Consider the following 26,241-nt stretch of genomic DNA (forward strand, 5'->3'; position numbering starts at 1 on the left):
TTCATTATATGAAGTTAATATTACCATGATACCCAAGCCATATGAAGACATTACACACACACACACACTCACAAGATCCCACATGCCACAGGACAAATAAGCCCACGCGCCACAACTACTCAGCTTGCACACCTCAACGAGAGAGCCCTAGTGCCACAAACTACAGAGCCCATGCTCTCTGGAGCCCGTACGCCACAACCAGAGAGAGAAAACCCGCACGCCACAACTAAGAGAGAAGCCCACACGCCTCAGCGAAGATCCCGTGTGCTGCAACTAAGACCGACACAGCCAAAGAAATAAAGAAAATAAATAAATTTTTTTAAAAAGAAGAAATACAGTATTTAAAAAAATAATAAATATAAAATGATTGAGGAGTACTAGGGAAAACTGATGAAATTTATGGTTGGTTGGTCTTTTTTTTTTCAAAAATTACCCTTACACTGAGAAAGCCAAAACTGAAGTGATAGATGTCTTATCATGTTACCATATGGTTTTGTGGAGAAAATTAAACCCAAAAAAAGAAAAATGAAGTGAAGAATTCGTTCTTTTTCTTTAATAGGTTATTACTTTTTAAAATATTTATTTATTTATTTGGCTGTGCCGCGTCTTAGTTGCAGCACGCAGGATTTTTGTTGCTGCATGCAGGATCTAGTTCGAACCTGGGCCCCTGCACTGGGAGCACGGAGTCTTAACCACTGGACCACCAGGGAAGTCCAAAGAATTTGTTTCTCTTGATTCTAAAAATCAGTGTTTGACAGCTAGCAGTCCTAAATTAGCAAGAGAAGAACCTGATTGGCTGGTCCAGGTCACCTTCTTGATATGCCTTAGCTATGGATGGCTCGGCCTTAACTAACTCATGGGTCCCACTGTGTAGAAGATAGGGACTTTGGTTCAGACAGAAGTACCACATCAGCACTAAAGCCCTCCCTCTCACCAACCCCCTGCCATTCTTCCTTCCATCATCATCCATCCTGAGGATTAGCCAGTCTCCCCTGGGCCTCCCAGTGCCTGCTGCCCGGCTGCGGAAACATGAGTGTCAGCCCAGCAGCCTTCCCTTTCCAACTCCCTCCTGCTCTTCAAACCTCCTCTCCTGCCTCCACCACCCCCGACCCCCCATTTCTGTCCCAAAGAAGTTTCAGAGAACATCCTCAGCACACTGTGTTCTCCTATAGGGAAGTCTAAAGTTCAGGGCTCTGGGCGGTTAAGCTCAAGGCCTCTTACCGGGCTAGAGATGAATGACCCAGGGAGGATGGAACACTCCTGTGGAAATGGTTGAGGAAGTTGAGTCAGCCTGCGCCTTGCTAGGGTGGGGCCCAGGCGACTGACCCTCCGGAGGTTAGTGCCCTTGTCTTATGTGTTGTGCCCTTCCCTCTACCTTAGGAGGTAACTGGCCCCTGAGACTCCTGGATCACTACATTGTCCTGTCCAGAGAACTGTACTTTAGGAGAAGGGTAAAAAGGGAGAGGGCTCTTCTTGAAACTCAGGAGATATTTTGAGGTGCTGTGGGACAGGAGGAGGGAGTCTTCTTGGTCCACATCAGTAACTTCTTCCTCTGATTGTATTTACTTACCAGCCCAGAGCGGGGGGATTTCTCTACCTTCCCAGAACTGATTCTCTTGACCCTCTCATGGGCCTTTTTTCTTCTCTCTTCCGTTTTTTTACCATCGAAAACTTCATCTGAGCCTCAACACAGCCCCTGACCCAGGTCCCTTCTGCCTCTCTCCACACCTCCATGTCTTTCTATCCAACCTGGTGTCATAACGCCTCTGAGCCTCAGTTTCATTATCTGTAACGTGGGAATAAAGATAGCATTTACCTCGTAAGAGTAATTGTAAGGTTTAAATGAGATAAGGAACATGCAGCAATTCCTACAGCACCTGGTGCATGAATGCTCAATATACATTAGCTACTGTTGCTATGATTTTATTATTTTATCATTCATGCAACCAATTCTAAGGAGCACTTACTATGTGTGAGGTCCTGTGCTGGGAACTTAGGGGTACTATGCTTGGCCTTAAATAGGTTTAAATCTACTTGGAGAGAGAAGAGAAACCACCAATCAATAAAATAGTTCAGAAGCATACAATTTGGCGGTTTTTCAGAATCTGTCAGAATGCCCAGAAATCTCACTCAGTAACTCTGCCTCTTAAATACACCCTCCCCCACTCCCGATTTGCTGCATCTTCCGGGGTTGTGGCGGGGGGGTGCTGTTTGGCTGGATGAGCCTGTCATCAGGATGCTGTGGGCTGGGCTTTGGGAAGCCCACATGGGCCTTGTCTGGACTTCCCGGCTAGCCCTCCCTTCCACACTCCAAGCCAACAGCACCAACACAGTCAAGGCCTCAGCCCTGACTTCCATCTTCAGGGGGACAGAGCCAGCGTTCCAGCCAGATTCTGAGGGAGAGGGTGTTGCTGACCAGGGGGTTTTGCCGGGAGGACCAAGGATTTTGTCTCTAAAAGGCTCCTTAGGAGGGAGGGAGGGTGAGGGCGGGCTGGGGGCAAGGGGCGGCCAGAGGTATTTGTGGGAGGGAGGAAGGAGGGGCCACACCTACCGACAGGGAGGAGTAGGAACCAGGGAACTCAACCAGCCAGCCGAGGGGATCAAATTCCTCTGCGGTGAAGACCCAGCCACTCCACCTACCCACAGCCCAGTCCCGCAGGCAGCAGAGCCGGCAGGAGCCACCTTCCCCGGGGCCCACGCCTGCCTGTCCCTCCTGGGTCCTCAGTGCCTGCCAGGAAGGAAAGCCGGAGAGAAAAAGGAGACAATGGAGCCAGACAGGACTCAGATAAAGCTTGATCCCAGGTGAGTGAGGGAGGCAAGCCCCGAGCCAGGAGCCGGTTGCTAAGCAGCAGGGGCCCCTCTCACTCTGACCTGTCCCTACCTCCCTCTCAGGGCCCTTTGGCTCCCAGCACACAGAATGACCCAGGACTAATAATGGGCTGGCCATCCCACAAGGTCCTCAGGGACACTGTGGGGTAGGGCGAGTGTATGACCCTTCAGAGCCTTGGCTTTGGCCACCAACCAGGGAGAGAAAGATCCCAGAGGTGGGGGCAATGGGGGGCATGCACAGAGCCCTGACCAGCTGGAGATCCATTCCTGGTACTAAGGGTCCACTCCTTCTCTGGGACCCTGCTGTTTCTCCCTAGCCAACCTCTGGGCTTCTGCCCCAACGGAAGTGGAGAAAATGGACTATGGGCTTTTTGAGCACTGCAGCCAGACCTACCCATGGTCTAGGGGGCAGCCTGCCTTACACAGTGACCCAGGCCAATTCTCCATTCCCTCTAAGAGTCAGGGCCTTGAGGGGAGATGGACAAGCTCCCTGAACCCAGGAGTATTTGAGGGAATGTCAGGTTGCTGGTGTTCCTTCTGCTACCCTCCCCGTCCCCAGGTCCCCATATTCTGAACACATGCTGGTGTCTCTCCAGGTACACGGCAGAGCTTCTGGAGGTACTGAAAACCAATTACAGCATTCCCTCTGCCTGCTTCTCTCACCCTCCCACAGCAGCCCAACTTCTGAGAGGTGAGTCAGGGACCCTCTGTAGAGGGAACTGAAAGGAGGGAAAAACTGAACATCCCGGGGGAAGTCAGAAAAGCTGAGAGGAGCTGAGGAAAGGAGGTCCTGAGCTAGCCAGCCTGGAGGGCCTGGGAGGATGACTGGCCCAGTGTCTGTCTGTCATGGTAAAAACCTGGGAGAAGAACAACTCCTAGAGGAGACAAAAGGCCAAAAGAGAGGTGCGACAACATGGCCCACAGACAAAGCTGCATATTGGGCCTCCCCAGCTCAAATTGGGGACAGTGGTCTGGAGCATTTTTCAGACCCCAGGGCCACCCAGGGACTCAAGCTGGTGCCCAAAGCCCCATAGAATGCCCTTGAGGTGTGCGCAACATCCTCCTCAGGAGAGGGTCTGTACGATTCTAGTGGGATGGTTATTATGAATAATGTTCTGAAAATTTAGGTGAACCTGTAAAAGTATTCTGACAGTGTTGGCCAACTAGATCCTATTACTGAATTGCTTTTGAAAGTGAAAGGCAGATGATGGGACTCTGTTTATTCCTTGGACACGTAAAACAGGACAATCAAATGACCCTAGCATCTTGAAAAGCAAATGTGGCTCCCATCCACATTTTATTTGGTTTCCCTACTGCGTGACAACACACCAGTATTGTCAACCAGAGGCAATTTTGTCCCACTGGAGACTTTTGACAATGTCTGGAGGCAGTTTCAGTTGCCACAGCTAGAGGGTGCTACCGGCATCTAGTGGACAGAGGTCAGGGATGTTGCCCTGGAAACAAAGGAAAGTCCCCAGGACAAGGAATTATCTGGGCCAATGTGTCAATAGTGCTGAGATTGGGAAATCCTTCCTTACACAATGAAAATGGATCTCACATTGCTTTGCTACAAAATGTGCAAATAGAAGCACCAGGGATGTTCAAAGCAGGGAGACCATTCTGAGCCTGGTAGTCTGGAGAGCTGCCTTGTCCCCAAGTGGAACTGTTGGAGTGGGTAGCAGTTGGAAAGTGGAGAGCCGGTGGTGGGCACGGCTGGGGTTGGGGTGGAGATAGAAGGTGCAGGCAGGTTCTCCAGACACTGAGGAGCTGGATCTGGCAAGAGTCAAGGTTACAGGTGGGGAAGCAGGGGACAATTGAGAGGGCTGGGCAGGTAAGGTGGGGCCTGATGAGTGTCAGGCAGAGGAGTTGTACTTTATCCCGCAGACAGAAGGAGCGGACAAGGGCTCTGAGATTGGGAGGGGCTGGATAGTGTTTCAGGATCATTAATCAGCAATCAAGATAGACTTTGGGGAAGAAGAGCCTTGAGAATCAGGGGTATAAATTGGAGGTTATTGTCCCAGCCCAGCAGGAAGGGCAAAACCTGAGCCATATCAGTGTCAGGGAAAGGAAAAGAAGATTGGAAAATACAGGCAATCCAAAGAAAGAGCAGGCAATCTGGTAAATATTTAGACAAGGTAAGTGAAGGAAAAAGAAACTCTAAATGATGACTCCGAGAATCTGGACAGTGGTGATGACACTGACAGAAATAGGAGAGTCAGGAAGAGGTGCCCATTGGAGGATGTGGTGAAACCCCTTCCTCCTTCATTTATAAACTCTGTTATTCCTTAAATTAAATGCCATTTAAGAAAGAACTATTCTGGAAGAACTATTGAAACTTTCAATAATCTGTTTTTGAAATGCCTGTGATATGATTGCAGTTATAATCCCTACACAATTATTTTTTTAATGAACTGATCCAAACATTTATTTGTGGGAGTCAAGGACCAAGAAAAGCCAAGACAATTTTGATAAAGAGTAAGGAAGGTATGTGCCCTACCAGATATTAAGGGTTATATATCAAGACTAGAGTAATTAAAGCAATAATGTAATAACTGCAACCACACAACTCAGATTGGGACTTGAATCCACTGTCTTTTTTTTTTTTCCTTTAAAAAAAAAATTTATGTATTTTTGGCCGCACTGAGCGGCATGTCACATCTTAGTTTCCCAACCAGAGGTCAAACCCATGCACCCTGCAGTGGAAGAGAGGACTCTTAACCACTGGACCTCCAGGGAAGTTCCCCACTGTCTTTTCATTGAAATCACATGTCTGGTCTCAGGACTTACTGAAGCCCAGGTTCTTTATGCTTCTGCACAGAAGAAATTCAGTGAACGGCAAAGTGATAGGTAAGAAGTAGATTTATTTACAGAGCTACACACTCCATAGACAGAGTGTGACACATCTCAGAAGGCGAGAGGCCCTGAAATATGGGGTGATTAGTTTTTGTGAGCTGGGTAATTTCATAGGCTAACTAATGGGAGGATTATTCCAACTATTTTGGGGAAGGGGCAGAGATTTCCAGGAATTGGGGCACCGCTCATTTTTTGTCCTTTTATGGTTGGCCTCCAAACTGTCATAGCACCTGTGGATGTGCCATTTAGCATATGCTAATATATTACAATCTGTGTATAATGAGGCTCAAGGTCCACTGGAAGTTGAATCTTCCACTATCCTGGACCTGGTTGTTTCTAACCAGTTTATGTCACATCCTCAAGAGCTATGGTTTTTAGAGGTTGTGTCCTTCCCCCTTCCCTCCTGTTTCACAAGGGGCCTGACAAGCAGAAAAATGAAATAAAATAGAGGGTCTAGAAATAGACCCATGGCCACTTGGGGACTTGCTATATGAAAGGATGGTATACACATCAGTGGGACAGGATGGACTCTTTGAGGAGTGATGCTGGACAATTGCCTGTCCCTATGGCAAGTAAATAAACATGAAAATAACTCCAATATAGCTTTAATCCAGATAGATTAAGTACCTAAATGTAAATGCAAACATTTTTACAAAAGAAAATATGGAAAGATATCCTTATAGTTGGAAGCAGAGAATAATTTCTAAAATAAAACACAAGAAAGCACAAATGATCTTGAAGATTGACTACATAAAGCAAACAAAATTCTGTACAACTAAAAACACTATAAACAATGTTAAAAGCCAAACCAAAGACTGGGAGAAGATATTTTCAAGCCTTATAACCAACAAAGGATGATTAGTCAGTATAAGAAAAATTACCCAATAAAAATTAGATAGAATAGATGATCATACAATTCATACTAGAAGAGGAAACCCAAATGGTCAATAAAGGTACAAAAAGATTATCTGTTTTGTTAGGAATTAGGGAACCTCAAGTTAAACAATGAAATAACATTTCACTACTCTCTCAAAGATGAAAATTGGAAGTCTGATAATCCCAAGTGATGGTGAATTTAAGGTGAACTGTGAACTCTCATAGACTGCTGGTGGGAGTACAAATTGGTATAACCACTTTGAAGAGTAATTAGATACCTTTAACACTGAAGATTCTCATCTCCTACAACCCAGCAATTCTAAGTGTTTGAACAGAGGAACTCTCCTGTACATGCCAAGGAGACACATTTAAGAATGCTTACGGTAGCATTTGTTTGTCACAATGAAAATAATAACAACCATGAAAGCAATGTTGAGTGGAAAAGCATTTCACAGGATAATACCATTTATATAGATTTTTTTAGTGCAAAGCAATATAATATGTTGAGTATGTACATATATTGTAAAAAATTAAAACATACAGGAAAAGATACACCTCAACTTCAGAATAGTAGTTAGCCCTGGGAGGTGAGGTAGGGAAGTGAGAAGGATCCAGGAGGTATATACAGGGGCCTTCAAGTACATCTGTAATGTTTTATTTTTCTAAGAATAACTTTTGAAGCAAAGTTGGCAATATCATAACACTCTTTAAAATGGATTATGGATATATTAATATTTGCTCTATTACTATATTTATTTTTTAAATCTCTATAATTTTAAAAATAATTATAAAAATAATTTTTGACAGGCTGTGATGAAATGTTAGATGAAAAAAACAGAATGCAAAATTTTACAGTATGATTGCAGTAATACAATATGTATGAACTTTAACCAGGATGCTTTTTTTTTTTTTAACATCTTTATTGGAGTATAATTGCTTTACAATGGTGTGTTAGTTTCTGCTTTATAACAAAGTGAATCAGTTATACATATAACAGGATGCTTTTTTAAACCTAGTTTTTACTGAGCAAATACTACATTCCATGCTAAGAGGTTTAATTGGAGGATAAACAACCTGCCCAAGATTATAGAGCAAGGAGTAAATGGAATATTACTTTGAATTCAGAGCCTATGCTCTTAACTTCCATGGAAATACATTATGCAAAAATGAAAATAATTTTTGGTTAGGAACTAGCTAGGATTATGGTGATACTCTTTTTTCAAAGTTTTAATGTTCTTATATTGTTTTCATTATTTAAAAAAGTAATCTTCACTGTTACAGATACAGTGGGAAATTTGCTAGTTGCTAAAGGTATAATTGTATTCAAACAGGTGAGTTAGACAAGCATTTCCCAAAACGTGTTCTTTGGAATACTAATCCCAAGGACTGCGCCATGAAAACAGAGCCTGTAGAAAAATAAGTTTTGCAAAATCTATATTCTGTAACCTCCTTTTGGAAATTAACAATATAAATCAGATTTAAAACTTGGTATACTCCACAGGAAAGAAACATGTTTAACCTTGTTTAAAGTGTTTCCAAAGATCCTTGTGCCACTGGATACTTTTGTTCCAGAACTTTTGTTCTGTTAAGATGCAGAAAAAAAAAAGATAGAGGACAATCTTCCAAGAAGATAGATGAATTTGAAGTAGAGTAGTGGTGTCAGGCTATGTATGCTAAGGAAGTTCTCTCTCTCATACTTTTGTGTTATGGAAGTGGATACAAGAGTCAGTAGATGCTGCAAGTATGAACACCAAAGCCAGCAGATACAAGAAACTGCAAAAGCACTTCCTTATTGAAGAGTTGGAATATGGCTCACCTCCACCTTCATCAACTTAAGCAACCTTAGGGCTGCATTTGATCATTTATATCACTCCACATTTCTTTCCATAGCTATGTGAACACACACCAAGAGTCAACATGTGTAATGGTGAAGAGAATGGACTTAGGGTCAGGAACCCCTGGGTTTAAATCCCAGCTCCATCACTTCCAGGCTGTGTGACCATGGGTGAGGTGCTCAACTCCCTAAGCCTAGTTTCCTGAATAAAACCTATAAAATGGAGATGACAATAAGAATTCTCATGGGGTCATTTCTTTCATTCAACAAATAGTTACAGTTACTGTTCCATGCACTTGGAGATAGAACAGAAAACAAGCCTGACAAAATCCCTGCCTTCACAGAGTTTATACTACCATCACTCCGATGGGGATAGACAACAAACAAGTAAATAAATATGTAAATAACCTAACTGTTGGGGGCAGCTTGGGGGAGAGGAGGTAACACCACACTGGATGCTCAAGGGAGGCTGGCTGAGGAGGGGGGTTTGAGCAGAGAGCTCAGTGATAGGAAGGAGCCCGCCACAGGGAGCTCAGGGAGGAAAGACGAACAGACAGAAGCCAAGTACCATAAGGTTCTGGAGGTGGAAACAGCTCAGGTGGTTGTTGGGAGGCTGAGGAGTGGTAGGGAAATCCTAAACCTCAATAAACAGAAGAGGCAAGAGGGAGCGATTGAGTTTGGAGAACACAGGGTACGGGAGAGGATGAGGAATCAGTAGAGGAGACCTAGGGTCAGAGACCAGGAGAGGAATCAGGAGAACTGTGGTTCTGGGGGTCAAGGGGAGGGAGATTTTCAAGGAGGGGGAACAGTCAAGGACAGTGAACACTTGTTGGCTTCTGGAAGGGCTGTTTCCACTCTCAGCTCTCAGTGAGCTGATGAGGACAAGAGTCAAGTAGGGGGTGGGGGAATCCCACAAGGAGAAGCCTGCAGCGGTATGCCCCTTCCCAACAATGGATGTTGGTTTTTAGAAATCTACTGAATTAATTTTGGTTTCTGCCTATCTGGACTTTATATTTTATCTGTATTTTTTTTAACTAAACATTTCTATTGTAAAAATAATTCAATGAAGTCAGTACGAAAATAGAGAAAAGTGAAAAGAGGAACAGTCATGTATGGTCCCACCACTCAAGACCAGCACTGCAAATATCGTAGCATAAGTTCTGTTTTCTATGCTTTTATTTAACATTAGTGGAAATCATACTATACTACAATTTTATGTCCTGTTTTTATAAGCATGATATCATATGAATTTTTTCACGTCATTCTATGTTTGGCAAAGTATGTGTTTAAAAAAAACTTTTTGTTATAATATACGTATTCACTATAGAATAATTGGAAAAGAAAGAGGACAAAAGCCACCCACAGTATCATCACTCAAAGACAGCATTGTTAATTAATTTCTAGGCTTTTTTCTAGGCAATGATTTTTTAATGTTTTTATTTTATCAAAGTAACACATGAACATGTGTTAAAAATTTAAATAGTACAAAAAGGCTACTAAAGAAAATCAACTATCCCCTGCCCTATTTATTCTCATTTCTTTTTTCTTTAAAAAAATTTTTTTTTGGCCATGCCACACGGCATGCAGGATCTTAGTTCCCTGACCAGGGATCAAACCCGCACCCTCTGCAGTGGAAGAACAGAGTCTTAACCACTGGACCACCAGGGAAGTCCTCCTTTTTTAGCTGATGATTCATCCTCCTTTTTTAGATGATGATTATTCTGATAGTTACCTTCAAATTACCATTATTTCCTGTGGTATCAATTTTGGACATTATCTGTAGCTGCCTCTATAATACATGAAAGTTTAATTCACTTAGCACCAAACTTCTTCCACTCTTTCCACATAGTTATGTCAATATTTTTAGTTGGTTATCTGTATAGCTGTATATACTATACCTATATTTTATTTCTTATTCTGCCAACTATGGACAGTACTTCTTCACTTTCCATTTTATATGATAAAGATATTAGGGCCCCACTCTTTCCATCAACTCTTTTCTACCTTTCTCTCCCCAAATCCTTTAAACATGGTTATAATTTTACCACGCTACTTATTTTTATTTTTTATTTTTATTTATTTATTGGCCACACCACGCAGCTTGCAGGATCTTAGTTCCCCTACCAGGGACTGAACCCAGGCCACTGGCAGTGAAAGTACCAGGTCCTAACCACTGGACTGTCAGGGAAATTCCCTTTGCTAATTTTGCATTCTGCTTTGTTCACATAAAGATTTGTTTGTTTTAGTCATAAATTACATACAGTAAAGGACAATGATTTTTATTTTTATTATTTTTGGCTGCACTGGGTCTTCGTTGCTGCGCGCAGGCTTTCTCTAGTTGCGGTGAGCGGGGGCTACTCTTCGTTGTGGTGTGCAGGCTTCTCATTGCGGTGGCTTGTCTTGTTGCGGAGCACAGGCTCTAGGCGTGCGGGCTTCAGTAGTTGTGGCTTGCGGGCTCTACAGCGCAGGCTCAGTAGTTGTGGCGCACGGGCTTAGTTGCTCCGCGGCAATGTGGGATCTTCCTGGACCAGGGATCAAACCCGTGTCCCCTGATTTGGCAGGCGGATTCTTAACCACTGCACCACCAGGGAAGCCCATATCTGTATTCTTGTTGAAGAACATGTGGACTGTTTCCAGTTTTGGCCATTATGAACAATGCTGCTCTGAACATTCTTCTGGTGATTAAGGCACTCATTTCTATCAAATATGTTTCCGTGAGTGGAATTCTTGTGTCGCAGGGTAGGTGTATGTTAAGCTTTAATAGATACTACCAAGCTGTTTTCTAAAGTGGTGGCACCACTCCCAATAGCAATGTGTGAGAGTTCCAATTGTTCCTCATCCTCACCAGCACTTAGAATCATCGGTCAAAGGATGATTAAAATTAAAAGCAATTCTAGCCCTTTTGGTGGGTATATAATGGCACCTCACATTTGTATTTCCCCAGTGACTATTAATATTTAGCACCTTTTTATGCTTCTTGAACATTTGGATATCTTCTGTAGAAAAGTTACTGTTTAGGTCTTTTTCACTTTTAAAAATTGTGTTCTTTTTCTTTCTGATAGGAATTCTTTATATATTATGGATACGAGTCTTTTGTTGGGTATTTGTATTGCAAATATCTTCTCTCGGTCTGAGCATGCCCTTTCATTGTCTTAATGGTTTTCTTTGTCAAATGGAAATTCTTAATTTTAAGGAAGTCCAGTTTATCAATTTTTTTTCTTTATGATTAGTGCTTTTGTGTCCTATTTTAAAAGGATCTTTGCCTATCTCAAAGTCATTAAGGTATACTTCTCTGTTTTCTTCTAAAAACTTTATCGTTGGGCTTCCCTGGTGGCGCAGTGGTTGAGAGTCCGCCTGCCGAGGCAGGGTACACGGGTTCGTACCCCGGTCCGGGAAGATCCCACATGCTGCGGAGCGGCTGGGCCTGTGAGCCATGGCCGCTGAGCCTGCGCGTCCGGAGCCTGTGCTCCGCAACGGGAGAGGCCACGGCAGTGAGAGGCCCGCGTACCACAAAAAAAAACAAAAAAAAAACTTTATTGTTTTAACTTTCACATTTAGGTATTTTTGTATGATGTGAGGGAGGGGTCAGTGTTCTTTTTTATCACTTTGCATATTAAACGAGATGCAATTAACCCAGCACTTTCTCAAAAAGAATCCTTTCCCCCTGAATTGTAGTGAAGCCTTTGTCATAAATCTGATGACCATAAATGTGTGGATCTGTTAATAAGTTTTTCTGTTTTTTAAAACAGTGTTAACACATTTTTTTAAATATTAGTACATAGTCTTTGCAAAAATTTTGTTATGGTATGCACAAATTTTTCACACCTGCATAATATTCTATTGAGTAGTTTACATAATAATTTCAGTATTGTTGGACATTTACGTTTTTTAAAATGTAGGGCTATATATTACTGTTATTTTGCTCTTCTCTGGCTGCTAGGCAGGTTGACTATTTTCCCACTGCCTGAACTGTGTCAGTATCATTTTCCCATTTGCAAGAGCCTTCTGTTTTTGTTATTTTCTTCATGTAATAAAAATTTTAAACTTGTGTACACATTTATTAAACATGCTTTCCCCCAGTCTGTTTGCTGCCTATATATTTTTTTAACATTCAGAAGTTTAAACTCTTTATGTCAAATTTGACCATCGTTCTCACTGTGATTTCTTGGATTACACCTAAGCTTAGGTAGGTCTTCCCTCTCCAAAGTCTTGATGCAGATACAATTCTCTCTTTTCTTTTCCTTCTCTCAATTTTCCCTGTTTGATTTTTAAAGGTTTATCTCTTTAATCTATCTGGAATTATTTTGATATATGGAAGGCTTTATGTGTATCTCATGATAAAACAATCATAATTGTTTTAAATCCACATTTTTATTGTATAAGGGTAAAACTGTGTCAGCCCCCACCCCATGATGTTTATATTTTTAAAGTTTCAAGGAAGGAAGGTAAAGTCTCTTTTTAATAAAGGACTGCAACCAGGTGTTTTTTGGCTTTTGTTTGTTTGTTTTGTTTTGTTTTCTTAATGTTTAAAATTTGCAGAGCCTACTGGAGCAATATCTGTAGAGGTAATTGAGAAAGAGGCAACAGAGTTAAACAGCAACAGCAATGCCAAGCCAGTAATTTGGTCACCCAGAGGGCTGTATCCTAATTAAGTGGAGGCGGGATGGAGGCAGGAATGGGGAGGAGGGAAGAAAAATAGCACAGTCCTGTCTTCTGAGGCCTGTAATAGAATGGAAAAGCTTACTACTGACTTCAGAAGTACAACTTGGGACCTGGAATCCAAGGGCCACCTTCCCCATGGCAGGTCCTCTGGATTGATCACAGACCTAACTGTGGTCAGAGGTAAAGGGCCTCTTGGCTAAAGTAAACAGAAACAGAGAGAAAAATGTGTGCCCTGAAATAAGAACAACCAGGATCAACATATTTTTTGACAAATTCACCTTTGTCCTGGTTGCTCCTTGTGGTGCCACCAGGTATGACTGACCCAGATGACAACTCAAGTCTTTACTGTGGTATGGTCTCCTTCCTCCCTGTTTTGGTGTCAGCATTAATATCTCGGCCTGAGCTGCCCCCAGTCACCAAAACATAGGGCAGACCAGCCAATGCCTTCCTCATACTTTACTCCCAATGTAATAAGACAGTGGCTTGGACTCTGGCAGTCTTCCCTCAATTCATCTGTCATCTAGCCAGTTAAGTGGCTTAAAGGAAGGAGTCTGCCAACTAGGGAAGAGACTTGGATAAATGAGGGTCCAGGCTTAGTCACTGAGGACACAGAACCCTTTGTTTAAAACTAATTGTTGCATTGGTTAGAAAATGTTCAGAAACAAATATTGTGACTCTATTAATGTTTTCCTGTTAGCAATGGTGAGGCCAGAGGAGCTTCACTGGTGTTTGTTGAAAAATTGTTTGTTATCCTCTGACCATTATCAGGCGAGCTTGTTTAAAATGTGGATTACTGGGTCCATCCCAGATCTGTTCCAGATCTGTTGAAACAGCATCTATGCGGATAGGGCCTGGACAGCTACTTTTTAACAACTCCTCAAATGACTTCAATAAACACTAAAGAGAGCTACTGGGCCACATTGAATGTAAGACTAAGTGTGAGGCCAACGTGGGTCATATGTCCTTGGAGTCTTTACTCATACCCATTTCTTTTGTTAAAGTCCCTTCCTATGTCCCAGTTTTGTGACATAATTTTTGAAATCAAATTTAAACAGTTCTAAAGTAAACCAAGAGTTATATTCTGCTTTAATTATAATGTTAATTGGTCCTTGTTCTGCTAGCAAAACACCTGACACTGAAATAGAAAACTGAATAAACCCTGTTGACCTCCTAATTTAGAATTTTTGCTAATTATGTACAAACTTGTTTGGTGTCTATATCCTGGTTCAGATAAGCCTTACCATACCTAGAATTATCTGGTCTAGTCTCTCATGAATGCAGAAGAATGACTATTTCTTAGTCACATGTTGGATACTCTAGATCTAAGAAATAGCCCATCTTCTGCATGAGGGGGCCTAGACCAGGTCATTCTAGATATGGTAAAGCAATTTAGATCCACATGAGGAAGCCCACATCTTCTGCTCCTCAGTCCTGATCTTCAGCTCACTGGAGTCTGCCCTCTCTTTCAACTCTAGCATCGGGCCCTGTGGAAACTTCTCTCACGGTCATCATGACCTTGCTTGCCCTGGGCTCAGTTGCCATCTTCCTGGAGGATGCTGTCTACCTATACAAGAACACTTACTGCCCCATCAAGAGGAAGACTCTGCTCTGGAGCAGCTCTGCGCCCACGGTGAGGGCCCTGTAGCTGCCTTTTGAGAGGGACTGGAGGGGAGGCAGGGTCCATCTTGAGGATTCCTTTAAACTCAACAATTCAAGTTGCCTTCCTCTACCACCTTAGGGTGAGGGTTTTAGTCTGATATCTGCAGTCAGGACCCCATGCCTGGAAGGTCAACAGGCAGTGGGATGGAGCGTTTGAAATATCTTAGAGCCACAGAAACAGCTGAAGAACCCTCTCAGCCCACCGGCAGCCTCACTCGCTACTCCCCTGCTACAACATTGCAAGCCTCCTTCTTGGACACACCAACTCCCTGTTCCTCAGAGGGTAGGAGGAAAAGAATCTTTTCCCATGGGGTCATGCTCACTCTACGCTTATGTCATCGGTCTTTTTAACTCGCTCCCACAGCTATTAGATAGGTCTTTGGCATGTTCCCAGGTCATAAAATGGGACTTCTCTTTCCATGTGGTGAGCTCTGTCTGTTTGGGGGGAAGAACAAAGCCCCTGAAGTCCTTTCCTGCCAGATGACATCTGCCTGGGCCATCTCAAGACATCAGATGCTCTAATAACATCTTAAAGATGAACTGACCTACTCTTACCCCAGTGATATAAGTTGAGATAGTCTTCAAAAGAGCCCCCTGACTCAAGGTCACTTTAACTAGTTATTTTTCCAGCTGGTCACTTTGAAGTAATGGTGCCTCAAATGTTTAGGTTTTGCTTCCTTGAGCCCTTGTTGTAAAAGGTGAGCACGAAGCCTCCTTCCTTGCCCTAACCAGCTCCTTGCTCTTCTCCAAGCAGATAGTGTCTGTGTTCTGCTGCTTTGGTCTCTGGATCCCTCGTGCCCTCATGCTCGTGGAAATGGCCATAACCTCGTGAGTGTCCTGCCCTGCCCCCAGCTGAACTGGATATCCTTCTGCGGTCCCCCACTCTGCTCCCCTCAACCCCAGGACTCCAGAGTCCATGTCTTCTTTTATCCCCTATCCCTTCCATAAATCCGTGCAAACCAACTGATCATAAATAGAGCCCTTGAACTTCCAGTTCATCCTCAGGCACCATTTCATTCCCACAGCCTGAAATTGCCCTCTTCCCACCCTGTCCTCTCTCTCACTTCCTCTTGGGTCACACACTCAGAACGCCTAGCCCCTACCTGATCCCCTCAGGAAGCCCCACCTCTCCCTGGCCCCTTTGCAGTCTGTTTTTCTTTGGCAGGAAGGGCTGTCCTATCAGCTGCTACCACCTCCCCTTCTGTGTACTCTCAGGCCCACCTCTCCCCCAACTCCAGGTTTTATGCGATGTGCTTTTACCTGCTGATGCAGGTCATGGTGGAAGGCTTTGGTGGGAAGGAGGCAGTAGTAAGGACACTGAAGGACACCCCAGTGATGATCCACACAGGCCCCTGCTGCTGCTGCTGCCCCTGCTGCCCACAACTCATGCTCACCAGGTAAGGTGGGAGGGAGAGGCCGCCTGGAAGAACAGGTTAGCCTCTTCCTGCACTCTCCCAAGAGCCTCTGCTGGCTCTCTCAGCCCTGCTTCAAGCCTCATGGAATTAGGCTTTTATGGAACAAACCCAGTGATGAAAGGGCGGGCATCCCGCAGCCAGGGTCCACACACTGGGCACCCACGCAGGGGTAAGGGGAGCAGAGGAAGGAGAACTCCAAAGTTCCCATCGCTTAAGCTCACTGTCCCCTACAAACTTTACCACACAGAGCAAACTGGATTTTGGACTATTTACTTTCCCCTTCCGTCTATTTCGGTTAATGAGGTTGGGGTCAACACTCAGTTCTTACTCAAAGGCAGCATTCTGGTCTGAGGGTGAGTGGGAGGCAAGAAGGAGGGTTCCCAACTCTCTCAACATTCTGGCTTCTTCCGAAGTCCCCATCCATTTGACCATGTTGATGTCTATGATGGCGGAGCCCGGTGAGGGAGCTGGAAGGTCTTCTTGGGGTGGGTGGTTTGTGGGTCCATGGTCCTAAACCTCTTCCCACTTCAGGAAAAAGCTTCAGCTGCTGATGTTGGGCCCCTTCCAGTATGCCTTCTTCAAGATAACACTGAGCCTGGTGGGCCTGTTTCTCCTCCCTGATGGCATCTATGACCCAGCAGATGTAAGTCAGGAGTAAGGGGCAGCAGAGGCCAAGATTCATTAAATACCTGTGACTCTAGAAGGAATAGCTGGAGCCAATATCCCCTAATTCAGAGCCCCAGGAATGGGGTAGCCCCAGGGACAGGGTGGCTGTGGAAAAGTAGAGGCTCAGGGACTCTGATGGGGAGAGAAGAAATGGGAAGGGGCCAAGGCTTTGGGGCTTTTTTACCTTTCCCACCATGGGAGAGGGGAAATAAAAGGAGAAAAGGGCTTGCTTCCTCATTGACTACTTTCTGGCCTGCCACCAGATTTCAGAGAAGAGCACAGCTCTATGGATCAACGTTTTCCTTGGTGTGTCCACCCTGTTAGCTCTGTGGACCCTGGGCATCCTTTTTCGTCAAGCCAAGCTGCACCTGGGCGAGCAGAACATAGGAGCCAAATTTGTTCTGTTCCAGGTAACTATACCCTGGGAGAGAAAAGATGGTTAATAATGAGCCACAAATAATAGGGGTTAGGAGCTGAGACTAATAAAGGATAAAAGTGGGTCCGGGAATCTTCTTAAGCCTTAGGTTTCCTATGAGATTTGGAAAAGAATCCCTGCCCTTTCCCAGTTTTTGCTTTCCTGTGCTTTAATAGCTTCCAAGCCAACGCTTGGAAGCAAAAATATCACAAACTGGGTGGTTTAAAGCAACAGAAATGTGTTGTCTCACAGTTCTGGAGGCCAGATGTCAGCGGCCCGTGTTCCCTCTGAAAACTGTGGGAGAACCCTTCCTTGACTATTCCTGGCTTCCGATGGTTTGCAGCAATCCTTGGCATCCCTGGCATGTCACATGGCATTCTACCCTCATGTGTCTGTGTCTTGTGTCTCTTTTCTTATAAGGACATCAGTCATATTGGAATAAGGAAGGACCCACCCTACTCCAGTATGACCGCATCTTAACTAATTATGTCTAATTAGTTACCAAAACAATGATACTTTTTCCAAATAAGGTCACATTCTGAGGTACTAAGGGTTAGGACTTCAATGTGTCTTTTTGCAGGACACAATGCAACCCATAACAAATGTATTATCAAACCTTAATTTCTTATACCTTTGCTTTTTTCTTTTCTTTACTACCCATTACTTCTAAAAACCTGCAATTCATCACCACCAGAAACATCAGCATTATCACAGCTACAACTATGAAGTGTCTATACCACATACTAGGCACTTTTCATACATTAATTACATTTAAATTCACTATAATCCTCAGAGTCATTATTATTTCTGTTTTACAAATGAGGAAACTGAGATGTTATGGGGCTTGTTCAAAGGCTCATAAGGGATGGGACTGGAATTTAAACCTAGATCTGTCGACTCCCAGACCCACATCTCTTATCACACTGCCTCTTCATCTTCACATCTTTTCTGACAATTCTCTAAAACTCACGTTTGTTTACTTTTTACACTTTCCATTCTCTAAGCCCAGAGATAACCTTTCCACCAAATGCAGTGACTTCTAGCCCAATATTGTTTCCCTTCTCACTTCATTCTTTCTGTCTCCTTGCTGGGCCCTTCTCCTATTCCCAAGGCACAATGACTCCTTTACAGTTAACAGAGTGATTTCACAGAAATTCTCATTTGATCTAAGCAGGTGCCGCTTACAGGCACATAGTAGGTAGAATTGGAGGGTCCAGAGGAAGACAGAGGACAGAAGAGCCTAAAATAGAGTAAGGGACTGAAGGGGCACAGAAAGGATCTGGGCCCCAGAAGCACTCAGGGTCAGGCTAGCGGGTAAAAGCCCTGTGATTGCCGAGCCTGCCCATGATTATTGTGGGGAAGCCTAGAAAAGCCAAGTCTGCCCTGAAGAGGCTGTGCTTCAGAAAAGTGTACTCAGAGAGGGCAAGTACAAGACACATCTCAAACACAGCAGTGGGCCAGCTGGCCTCAGTGCCGGGGATGCTGAGCCCCTACCCTCACTTCTCTTTTCTCTTCTGCAGGTTCTCCTTATTCTGACTGCCCTGCAGCCATCCATCTTCTCAGTCTTGGCCAACGGTGGGCAGATTGCTTGTTCGCCTCCCTTTTCTTCTAAAATCAGGTCTCAAGGTGAGCACGTAGGAACTCCTATTCTATTCCAGGATGGGCAAAAGGGGGAGGTCAGGGAGGAGAGGAACTTAGAACGGAAGTTGGGCCAGCCAATCTCAGAATACTCAGAATGTTCTGCTCAGAATACTGAGAAAGGAACCTGCAAGAAATCTAGCAGAAGCTCTAAGCAGACTATGACCTCTCTGATCACAGAGAGGAGAGCTGCAATCCCACAGCTTGAGGCCAGCCCTGATGGCCAACCCAGGAAGCCATGGGTTCAACCCTCAGCTCCAGGGAGAGCAATGGGTGTGGTTAGGAAGCAGAAGTCATGCTGATGAAACATGCAAAAGAAATGTTTAGTGCTAGCCTCAAATTGCAGGAGGTAGAGGGCCAAGTTCTGGCTCTGGTTCTACTATTAACCTGCTATGTTACCTGTGACAACTCAATATCTCTAGGTCCTGGTTTGAGGACAAATTGGAGAAAGTGTTGTTCAACTCATATGCCAAGGCTACTAGTGGTATACCACCTCTGTAAGTTAGTATAACCTACATTATATTTTGCCCCATGCTGCAGTGATGAACTGCCACCTCCTCATCCTGGAGACTTTTCTGATAACCGTGCTCACACGAATATACTACCGAAGGAAAGACGACAAGGTTGGATATGAACCTTTCTCTTCTCCAAACCTGGATTTGAACCTCAAAGCTGGAGGTGGACTGCTTGGACAATGAAAGAGACACTGCACTCATTAGATGGGCACAAGATTTCTTTACTGTTCCTCAGCTTTGACCAAATGGGGATGGATTCCATTGTCAGAGCAAGCTGGCTAATGGTATACACTTGACTGTAGACACGAATGTGAACTATGCAATAGGATGAAATTGTTTTGGATCTTGCCTGAGGAAGGTATTTTAAGTTTTATAATAAACAAACAGGATGGAGTTTGATGTTCTACAACTGGGCACACTGCCTCTGTGTGTGCCACTACTAGCCCATAAAGCTTGTATATTAAAAGGTTACTCTGAGGTTTCCCAAAGCAAATGAAAGGGGGAAGAGTATGTGATAGTTTTACTGGTATAATAACAGGAATAGAACTCAGCCAGGCAAAATAGTATCAGCCCAAACTCTCGAAGAAACCAGGCTTCTGAAGAACAGATGAAAGGTGTTCTTTCCCTTACAGATGTGTCAGTAGGGCACTGATGACATTAGACCTGGGAGATCTGGATCAGCCTCCCTTTGTGGGACAATGGCTTTTTTAGTCTTCTGTACCAAGCAGCAAAAGGAATCCCGATAATATGGTCATGGAGTTATTATGGAGAGACAAATTAAGATGCAAAAGCAAAGGAAATGATCATACAGGTAAAACCCCCAAATTAGGATGCAAAAGCAAAGGAACTGATAGTACAGGTAAAAGCCACAAATACATAAAACATATCATACACATGTATACAAGGTCAAAAACACAGAAAATGGAACATTACATAAAATCACTTTTCCTTTATTTGGCTAATGACAAAAGCCAAAATAACTGAACAATTTAATAACACTCAGACAGGAAAGCAATATACTGAACACCAATTGAGGAAAACGTCCTTGTGGACACCGGCACTGGTGATGGGGCCAACATTCATGCCAAGGCCAGAATTTTTTTCCAAGACTCGTTCTGTTCAGGATCCTCAATATAAAACAACTCAACCAATCAAGTCTCTGTGTTCAAAGCAGTCAGTGCCTCCCTAAGAAGGGTGGGAAAGCCCACTTGGAAGCTAAAAAAACCACAACTGGAGTCATCCTAATGTTAAACCAAGTACTTTTGTTCTCTACCCCAATCTGAATACTAACATTAAACTTTGGCAGAGTATCTTTCTCCTTTGTTTTAAAGAAAATTAACATTTAAGTATAATCCCAAGAACATGTTCTACTTACTTGGAAAAATAATAGCTAGGGACCACTCTTTATCCCATGACAATCTATTCTGTGAGAGAAAACAAGAACAATCATTGCATGACCTTGAAGAATATAACTTTAAAAATACTTATATTGGTAAGGTTAAAAAAAAATACCATTAGTTAAAAACATTGTTAAGGGAGCTCTTTTCCTACCTGTACTGATTCAACTTCTGGTGATAGTTTGTGCTGACAGAAAATGTAAAAGCTATGGCTTTTAGGGAATTAAACAAAAGCAGTGAAATATACTTGATTTGGAAAGATTTTAGATATAGGGTCTGGAACAGGATTAAAAAGGCAATGAGCTCCAGAAAAACAAAAGCTACCCATACATCAAGAAACAGAATAAAAATCACTGTGAAGAACCATTATGGAGGGAATATTCAAAGACTGCCTGGACAGCTGTGTGGTCAAAAGTAAGAAAAATGTAACTCAGGTGCTGCCTAGGAAGTTATCAGTGATCAGAAAAGGTCAAAAGCTCTCTTGACCTCCCTCAAATTTTTTCTCTCATTCAAGGTTTTCAACCTCCTTGCATCCCCAACCTTCTTACCCAAGCCTCAGCAAGATAATGGTCTTTGGCTCTAGCTATCAGAAGCAGCTGCAGCAGTACAAATGATCCATTTTTATTCCTCTACAATTTCAACCTCCATCCTTCAGTGCTACTGAGTGTAGTGTATGAAAAAAGCAAACTTTTTGCCCAGCTCATCTCAAGGTAACTGCTGAAATGGCACCTCCTCAGCACCGGCTACAGGGCTTCTGTCTCCATTTCCCTTCTATCTTACAGCGAGAGGCTCTGAGGCCAACCAACTTTTTTTTTTGGCTGCGTTGGGTCTTTGCTGCTGTGCGTGGGCTTTCAATAGTTGCGGCAAGCAGGGGCTACTCTTCGTTGTGGTGCGTGGGTTTCTCATTGAGGTGGCTTCTCTTGTTGCAGAGCACAGGCTCTAGGCGTGCGGGCTTCAGTAGCTGTGGCACGTGGGCTCAGTAGTTGCGGCACGCGGGCCCTAGAGCCCGCGGGTTTCAGTAGTTGTGGTGCGTGGGCTCAGTAGTTGTGGTTCGCAGGCTCTAGAGCACAGGCTCAGTAGCTGTGGTGCATGGGCTTAGTTGCTCTGCAGCATATGTGATCTTCCTGGACCAGGGTTTGAACCTGTATCCCCTGCATTGGCAGGTGGATTCTTAACCACTGGAAGCCAAGCAACTTTTAAGGCTCTCCCATTTCTGCCACATTTGATCTATTCAGGCTGACAGCTTTGTGTGTGGGATTCAGGGAAACAGCTAATTAAAATTAATGTTAGAAGTTAATATTAACAATAATATTTAAAGATTTACAGATCACATGCATGGTTGTGGAATGCGAACCTCTAACCTCATTTAATTAGGCACAGATGATCAAACAATGCATCATCCCAATAGCTTCTTCCACCCACCCACCCTTGTCCGGCATGTAGGATCACATTTATCCCAAAGTATCTAGCATGCCACGCCATAAAATTTTTTGCTTTCAGTCAAAATTATTTGAAGATATACTAGTGTTAGGAGACTGAGGCCACAGAGGTTCACCAAAAGGAGTGAGAGTTTTCCAAGAACATGTGCACATGCTGGTGCTAGCAGTCTCATGGAGCTTGTCAGCCTAGAGGTCATATTCCAAGGACAGGATATGCCCAAAGCAGCCCATTTACAGAGCGGAGGAGGAGGACCAAAAACTTAAGATCCAGACAATACACGTGAGAAGAGTGACTACAGGGAGGAAAATCATACTCTGGGCACCTCATTTTCCAAATACACTTGGATAACATGTGTACTTTGAGAGAACACGTAAGTGGGCTTCAGTGGTGATTTCACTGCTTTCCTATTGACAGAAACGGGCAGAATTCCCAAAGAGGCAAGACTGAAGCAGCAAGTTAAAATATGTGATCATATCAGCTTGATCATATCAAGCTGAGTAATATAGGAAAACATTAACTTCAACTGTTCCAAAAAAAGGATTCCAAGCCAAAGCTTGTGTAAACCAGATTTGATAGTAAAAATAGCACTTCATGAGAACAGTTAGAAATGTAATTTTCATAGGCCATCAGGACAAGAGGTTTCCCCCTCTTTGTCCCTCTACTCTGCTGTGCTCTGCCTCTCTGGATGATCTGAGGACCTAGGTAGTCCTGCTGTGCAGGCAGGCAGTGATTCTAGTCACCGACCCTCAGGAAGAAGAGCAAGTTTTAACAGAAGGTGTTTGGGGGGGGACTATGAGATGCTCACAGCCCTAGCAGAGGGGCAAGGAAAGATAAGATGTGGTTTTCTTAGCTGAAAACACTAAAACGCCACCCCTACAAGGGGTATTTATGAGTGATGGGATGGTGCCTGGACATAAGCAATTTTTCACCCTGAACCCAGCTACAGGATTATGATAGATGATGATCTGCTAGGTCATGTACTGTAGGATGCTAGAGGTTTAAAAGGAGCTTATGCTCAACAGCAAGTGTTAAGCTTCAGCATTCTCTGACGTGAAATTTGAGCAGTGAATCCCCTGGGCAACATACCAGGGGAGGTGGAACCAGGCAGAGTGAGAGGGAGGGAACCTACCACACTCTTGTAAAGTGAGCCCTTGCTCGGTGACTTGCTGGAAGGGCAGCAGACGGGAGTCCCTGCCAGCTGCCAACTCTCAGGGGAAAATAAACACCTCATGCAGCACTGGTTCCAGTCAAGGACACTCTTAAGAGGGGAAGAGGTCAAGAAAAGGCTTTAGAAAGGGGTGTGTTTCCTTATGCTTTTGTGCCTATGTTCTGTGCAAATCTCTCTGAATATTCGATATGGCTATGAGCAACATGGATTAACAGATCATGTTCAAACTGCAGACATTTACAAAGTATCCTCTGTAAAAAGCTAGGTAATAAGTATTAAAATAGGAGTCACAGGGCCAGGGACTTACTCTCAGGAAGAAAATTAATCAAAACTGACTTTGCATAAGATCGAGTATTGTCCCACTCCCCTCCTTAATCAGACTAAACCTGGAAGTGTTCCTCCCTTTAAAGGTAGATTACAGGAAAGAGATTGAAAAGAGCTCCCAAATAACTGGGCAACAGAGTTTTCTGAGAAGATGAACACAGCAGAAAAACCGTAGCAGATGCCATGTGGTCTGGTTCCATCCCCATCAGTGTCTTCATGGACCCCATTGGGTCCAATAAGAAACTCCTCAGGGAGCAAGAAAAGTTAAACTCAGATCTCCTTCTTCCCATAGCCACATTGACACATGTGCCAGCAGTACACTTAGGGGATTTGTGACTGTTACTCAGCTTTTTGCTTTTTTTAAAGGAAATCAAAATTATGATATTTCCCCTCCAAATCACCCATCAGCATGGCTCATTGCCTGAAGGACTTGGCAAAACAGTTTGCCTCTTTGCCTCAGAACGGAAGGCAAATACTATAGTGTATCAGGAAGAAAAGGCCTCTGGGTATTACACCGCTTCCTTCTGCCCGCTCCTTGGGGGCAAAAAATTAGTTCTATTTACTACATTTGAAAGACTAATTTTTTAAAAATTAATAAAAATGACAATTTCCCTGTCAAGATCACATGAACATAAACAGTAAAGCAAAGTCCATGGGGAAGGTATATGGATGCCAAACAGGCTTCTAAGATGTAGTTAACCTCTTTCTTGGTGGGGGTGGGTGATGTCTCTCAGAGGATAGGCTGTCTGGTCCCCCCATCCTAAGTACTCTTGCCCCAATTGTCTTTCCTTTGTAGCTGTCCTTAGGTTTAGTGTTGGGATCACAATTCAGAATTCAACAGAGAGCTTCTGAAGGTGATGGGACAGAGGGAGGGGAGAGGAAAGGAGAGATGAAAAATTAGTCTTCTTCATCCTCACTGATATCATAGGCTGCAGACTTGTGTCTGGAGAGGTTTGCTGGGGAGGAAGGCGGGGAAGTCTTGCCAGAGAAGGGCCACCGGAAAGAGGGAGAGGGGGAGCGTTCACGAGTGGGACTGCTGCTGGGACTCTGCCTTGGACTGATGGCCTGCAGCATCCGGCCTTTCCCCTCTTTCAGCATATGTTTCTGGGGAGACCAAAAGAAAGAGTTAGAAGAAACCTATGGATCCTACTGAAGCACCACTGGAGGATATGAGACTTCAAATTATCACGAGTGCCCTCTGTAATGTCAAAAGTGATCAAGTAAGCCAGAGGAGGAACATAGCTATAATCCTAAGCAATTTCCTCTCCAAAGTGCTCTATGCTATACTATGTATCTAAGGGTTCCACCTGCTATCCACTGTCACCCAATCCTTGACCTCTACGTCAAAGGAATTCTTAAAAGGCTACTTGGGTCTGTAGTCTAGGCTGTAGGCAAAAACAAAGGAATTAACTCAGACAAAAGGGTACCTATCCTAGTTTTGGAGTTCTCTGAAGAGAAAATTCCATACACTCCCAGAATAATCTATTCTGGCATCCAAACACCCTCACAGTCAGATCGTTCCTGATATCCTAGGGCTCATCTGCTCATAGCTACACAGGCACCTTTTATTTGGCTCGAAAAGACCCTGCTACTCCTCAAGGACAGAATTCCCACCGTACCCAACGGTCCTGCAGCAGCTGTGTGTAGTGCAGGCAGCTTTCTTTTTACTGCTCTTTGCTCTTTCCTTCCCTTCCACCTAAAACTATAATGTAGAAGCAAGCTGGGCAAGGCTACTCACTTATCTTGTCACCATATTTGGAGGTTGATAGAGAGCTGGCAAAATTATTTAGGAGAATGTATAACCTCTTTCTGTAAAGATTTTTAAAAACTTTCTGGGGATAGTGGAAATATAGTTCTGCCGAACAAGGGGAACAGATTAGATAACTTCTTAATGTCAATGTCCCTTTCTGCTCAAGGATTCTATAATTCCTTCCACAGCATGAGAATTCCCCAGATTTTCATGAATTTCCCTAAATTATCCAGCAAGAAAGAACATACCAGCGCTCCTTCTGGACCAAACATTTCCAGGAAACTTCCAATGAATTCTCGGGATTTCTCCTCCCATTTCTGAATGAGGTCAATGCTTTTTTCTTCTACCTTCTGAACAAATTCTTTTGACTTTTCCTCCACATCTTTCACTTTCTTCTTTACTTTGTCAACTCGCTCCTGCAAGTGGTATTTCTTCTCCTGGATAAAGAAATAACTGCTCTGAGAAATAATACTCATTCTGACCTTCCATACTAAGGGGAAGGAAAAGACTTGGTTTGGCACTCTACTGACACTCCTTTCAGTCTTGAGAATTTCACTTTAATCTATCCCATACTTCTCCAGCATAATAACAGATAAGATATGCTCTGGATGGTCATCTTATACAAAAGTGTAATAATTCTAAGATTGTAGAGCCCAGGACTAAACTAAATGTATAGTGTAAGACCAGTAACAGACAGGCACATACCAAACGAAGTCAGATTTTTTTAAGATGAAACATAAACTTGGAAGATAAACATGCCTAACAAAACCCAAACCCCATTCTAGATGGAGATGTATAGG

The 26,241-nt window shown here is 43.6% G+C and overlaps 2 protein-coding genes across 4 annotated transcripts in view; one reads left to right on the plus strand and one right to left on the minus strand.

Moving 5' to 3' along the window:
• Window positions 1–2,266: 2,266 nt before the first annotated feature.
• Window positions 2,267–19,545, plus strand: SLC51A (solute carrier family 51 member A). The gene is made up of 9 exons (XM_030864362.2): window positions 2,267–2,802; window positions 3,426–3,520; window positions 14,530–14,684; window positions 15,468–15,541; window positions 15,952–16,110; window positions 16,660–16,771; window positions 17,058–17,204; window positions 18,730–18,835; window positions 19,388–19,545. Exons 1-9 carry the CDS (start codon window positions 2,267–2,269, stop codon window positions 19,543–19,545), a joined length of 1,542 nt encoding a protein of 513 aa, XP_030720222.2.
• Window positions 19,546–20,291: 746 nt separating this feature from the next.
• Window positions 20,292–26,241, minus strand: part of PCYT1A (phosphate cytidylyltransferase 1A, choline) — a 44,400-nt gene continuing 38,450 nt past the window's right edge. For all 3 annotated transcript variants that reach the window (XM_030859521.2, XM_030859523.2, XM_030859520.3), the window contains exons 8-9: window positions 25,690–25,878; window positions 20,292–24,795 (exon numbers count right to left, since the gene is read on the minus strand). In XM_030859521.2, the coding sequence (XP_030715381.1) occupies window positions 24,589–24,795; window positions 25,690–25,878 (396 nt within the window). In that variant the 3' untranslated portion in view covers window positions 20,292–24,588. The remainder of the gene's footprint in view (window positions 24,796–25,689; window positions 25,879–26,241) is intronic.

Source organism: Globicephala melas, chromosome 4, assembly GCF_963455315.2.
Source record: "Globicephala melas chromosome 4, mGloMel1.2, whole genome shotgun sequence".
Taxonomy (NCBI): domain Eukaryota; kingdom Metazoa; phylum Chordata; class Mammalia; order Artiodactyla; family Delphinidae; genus Globicephala; species Globicephala melas.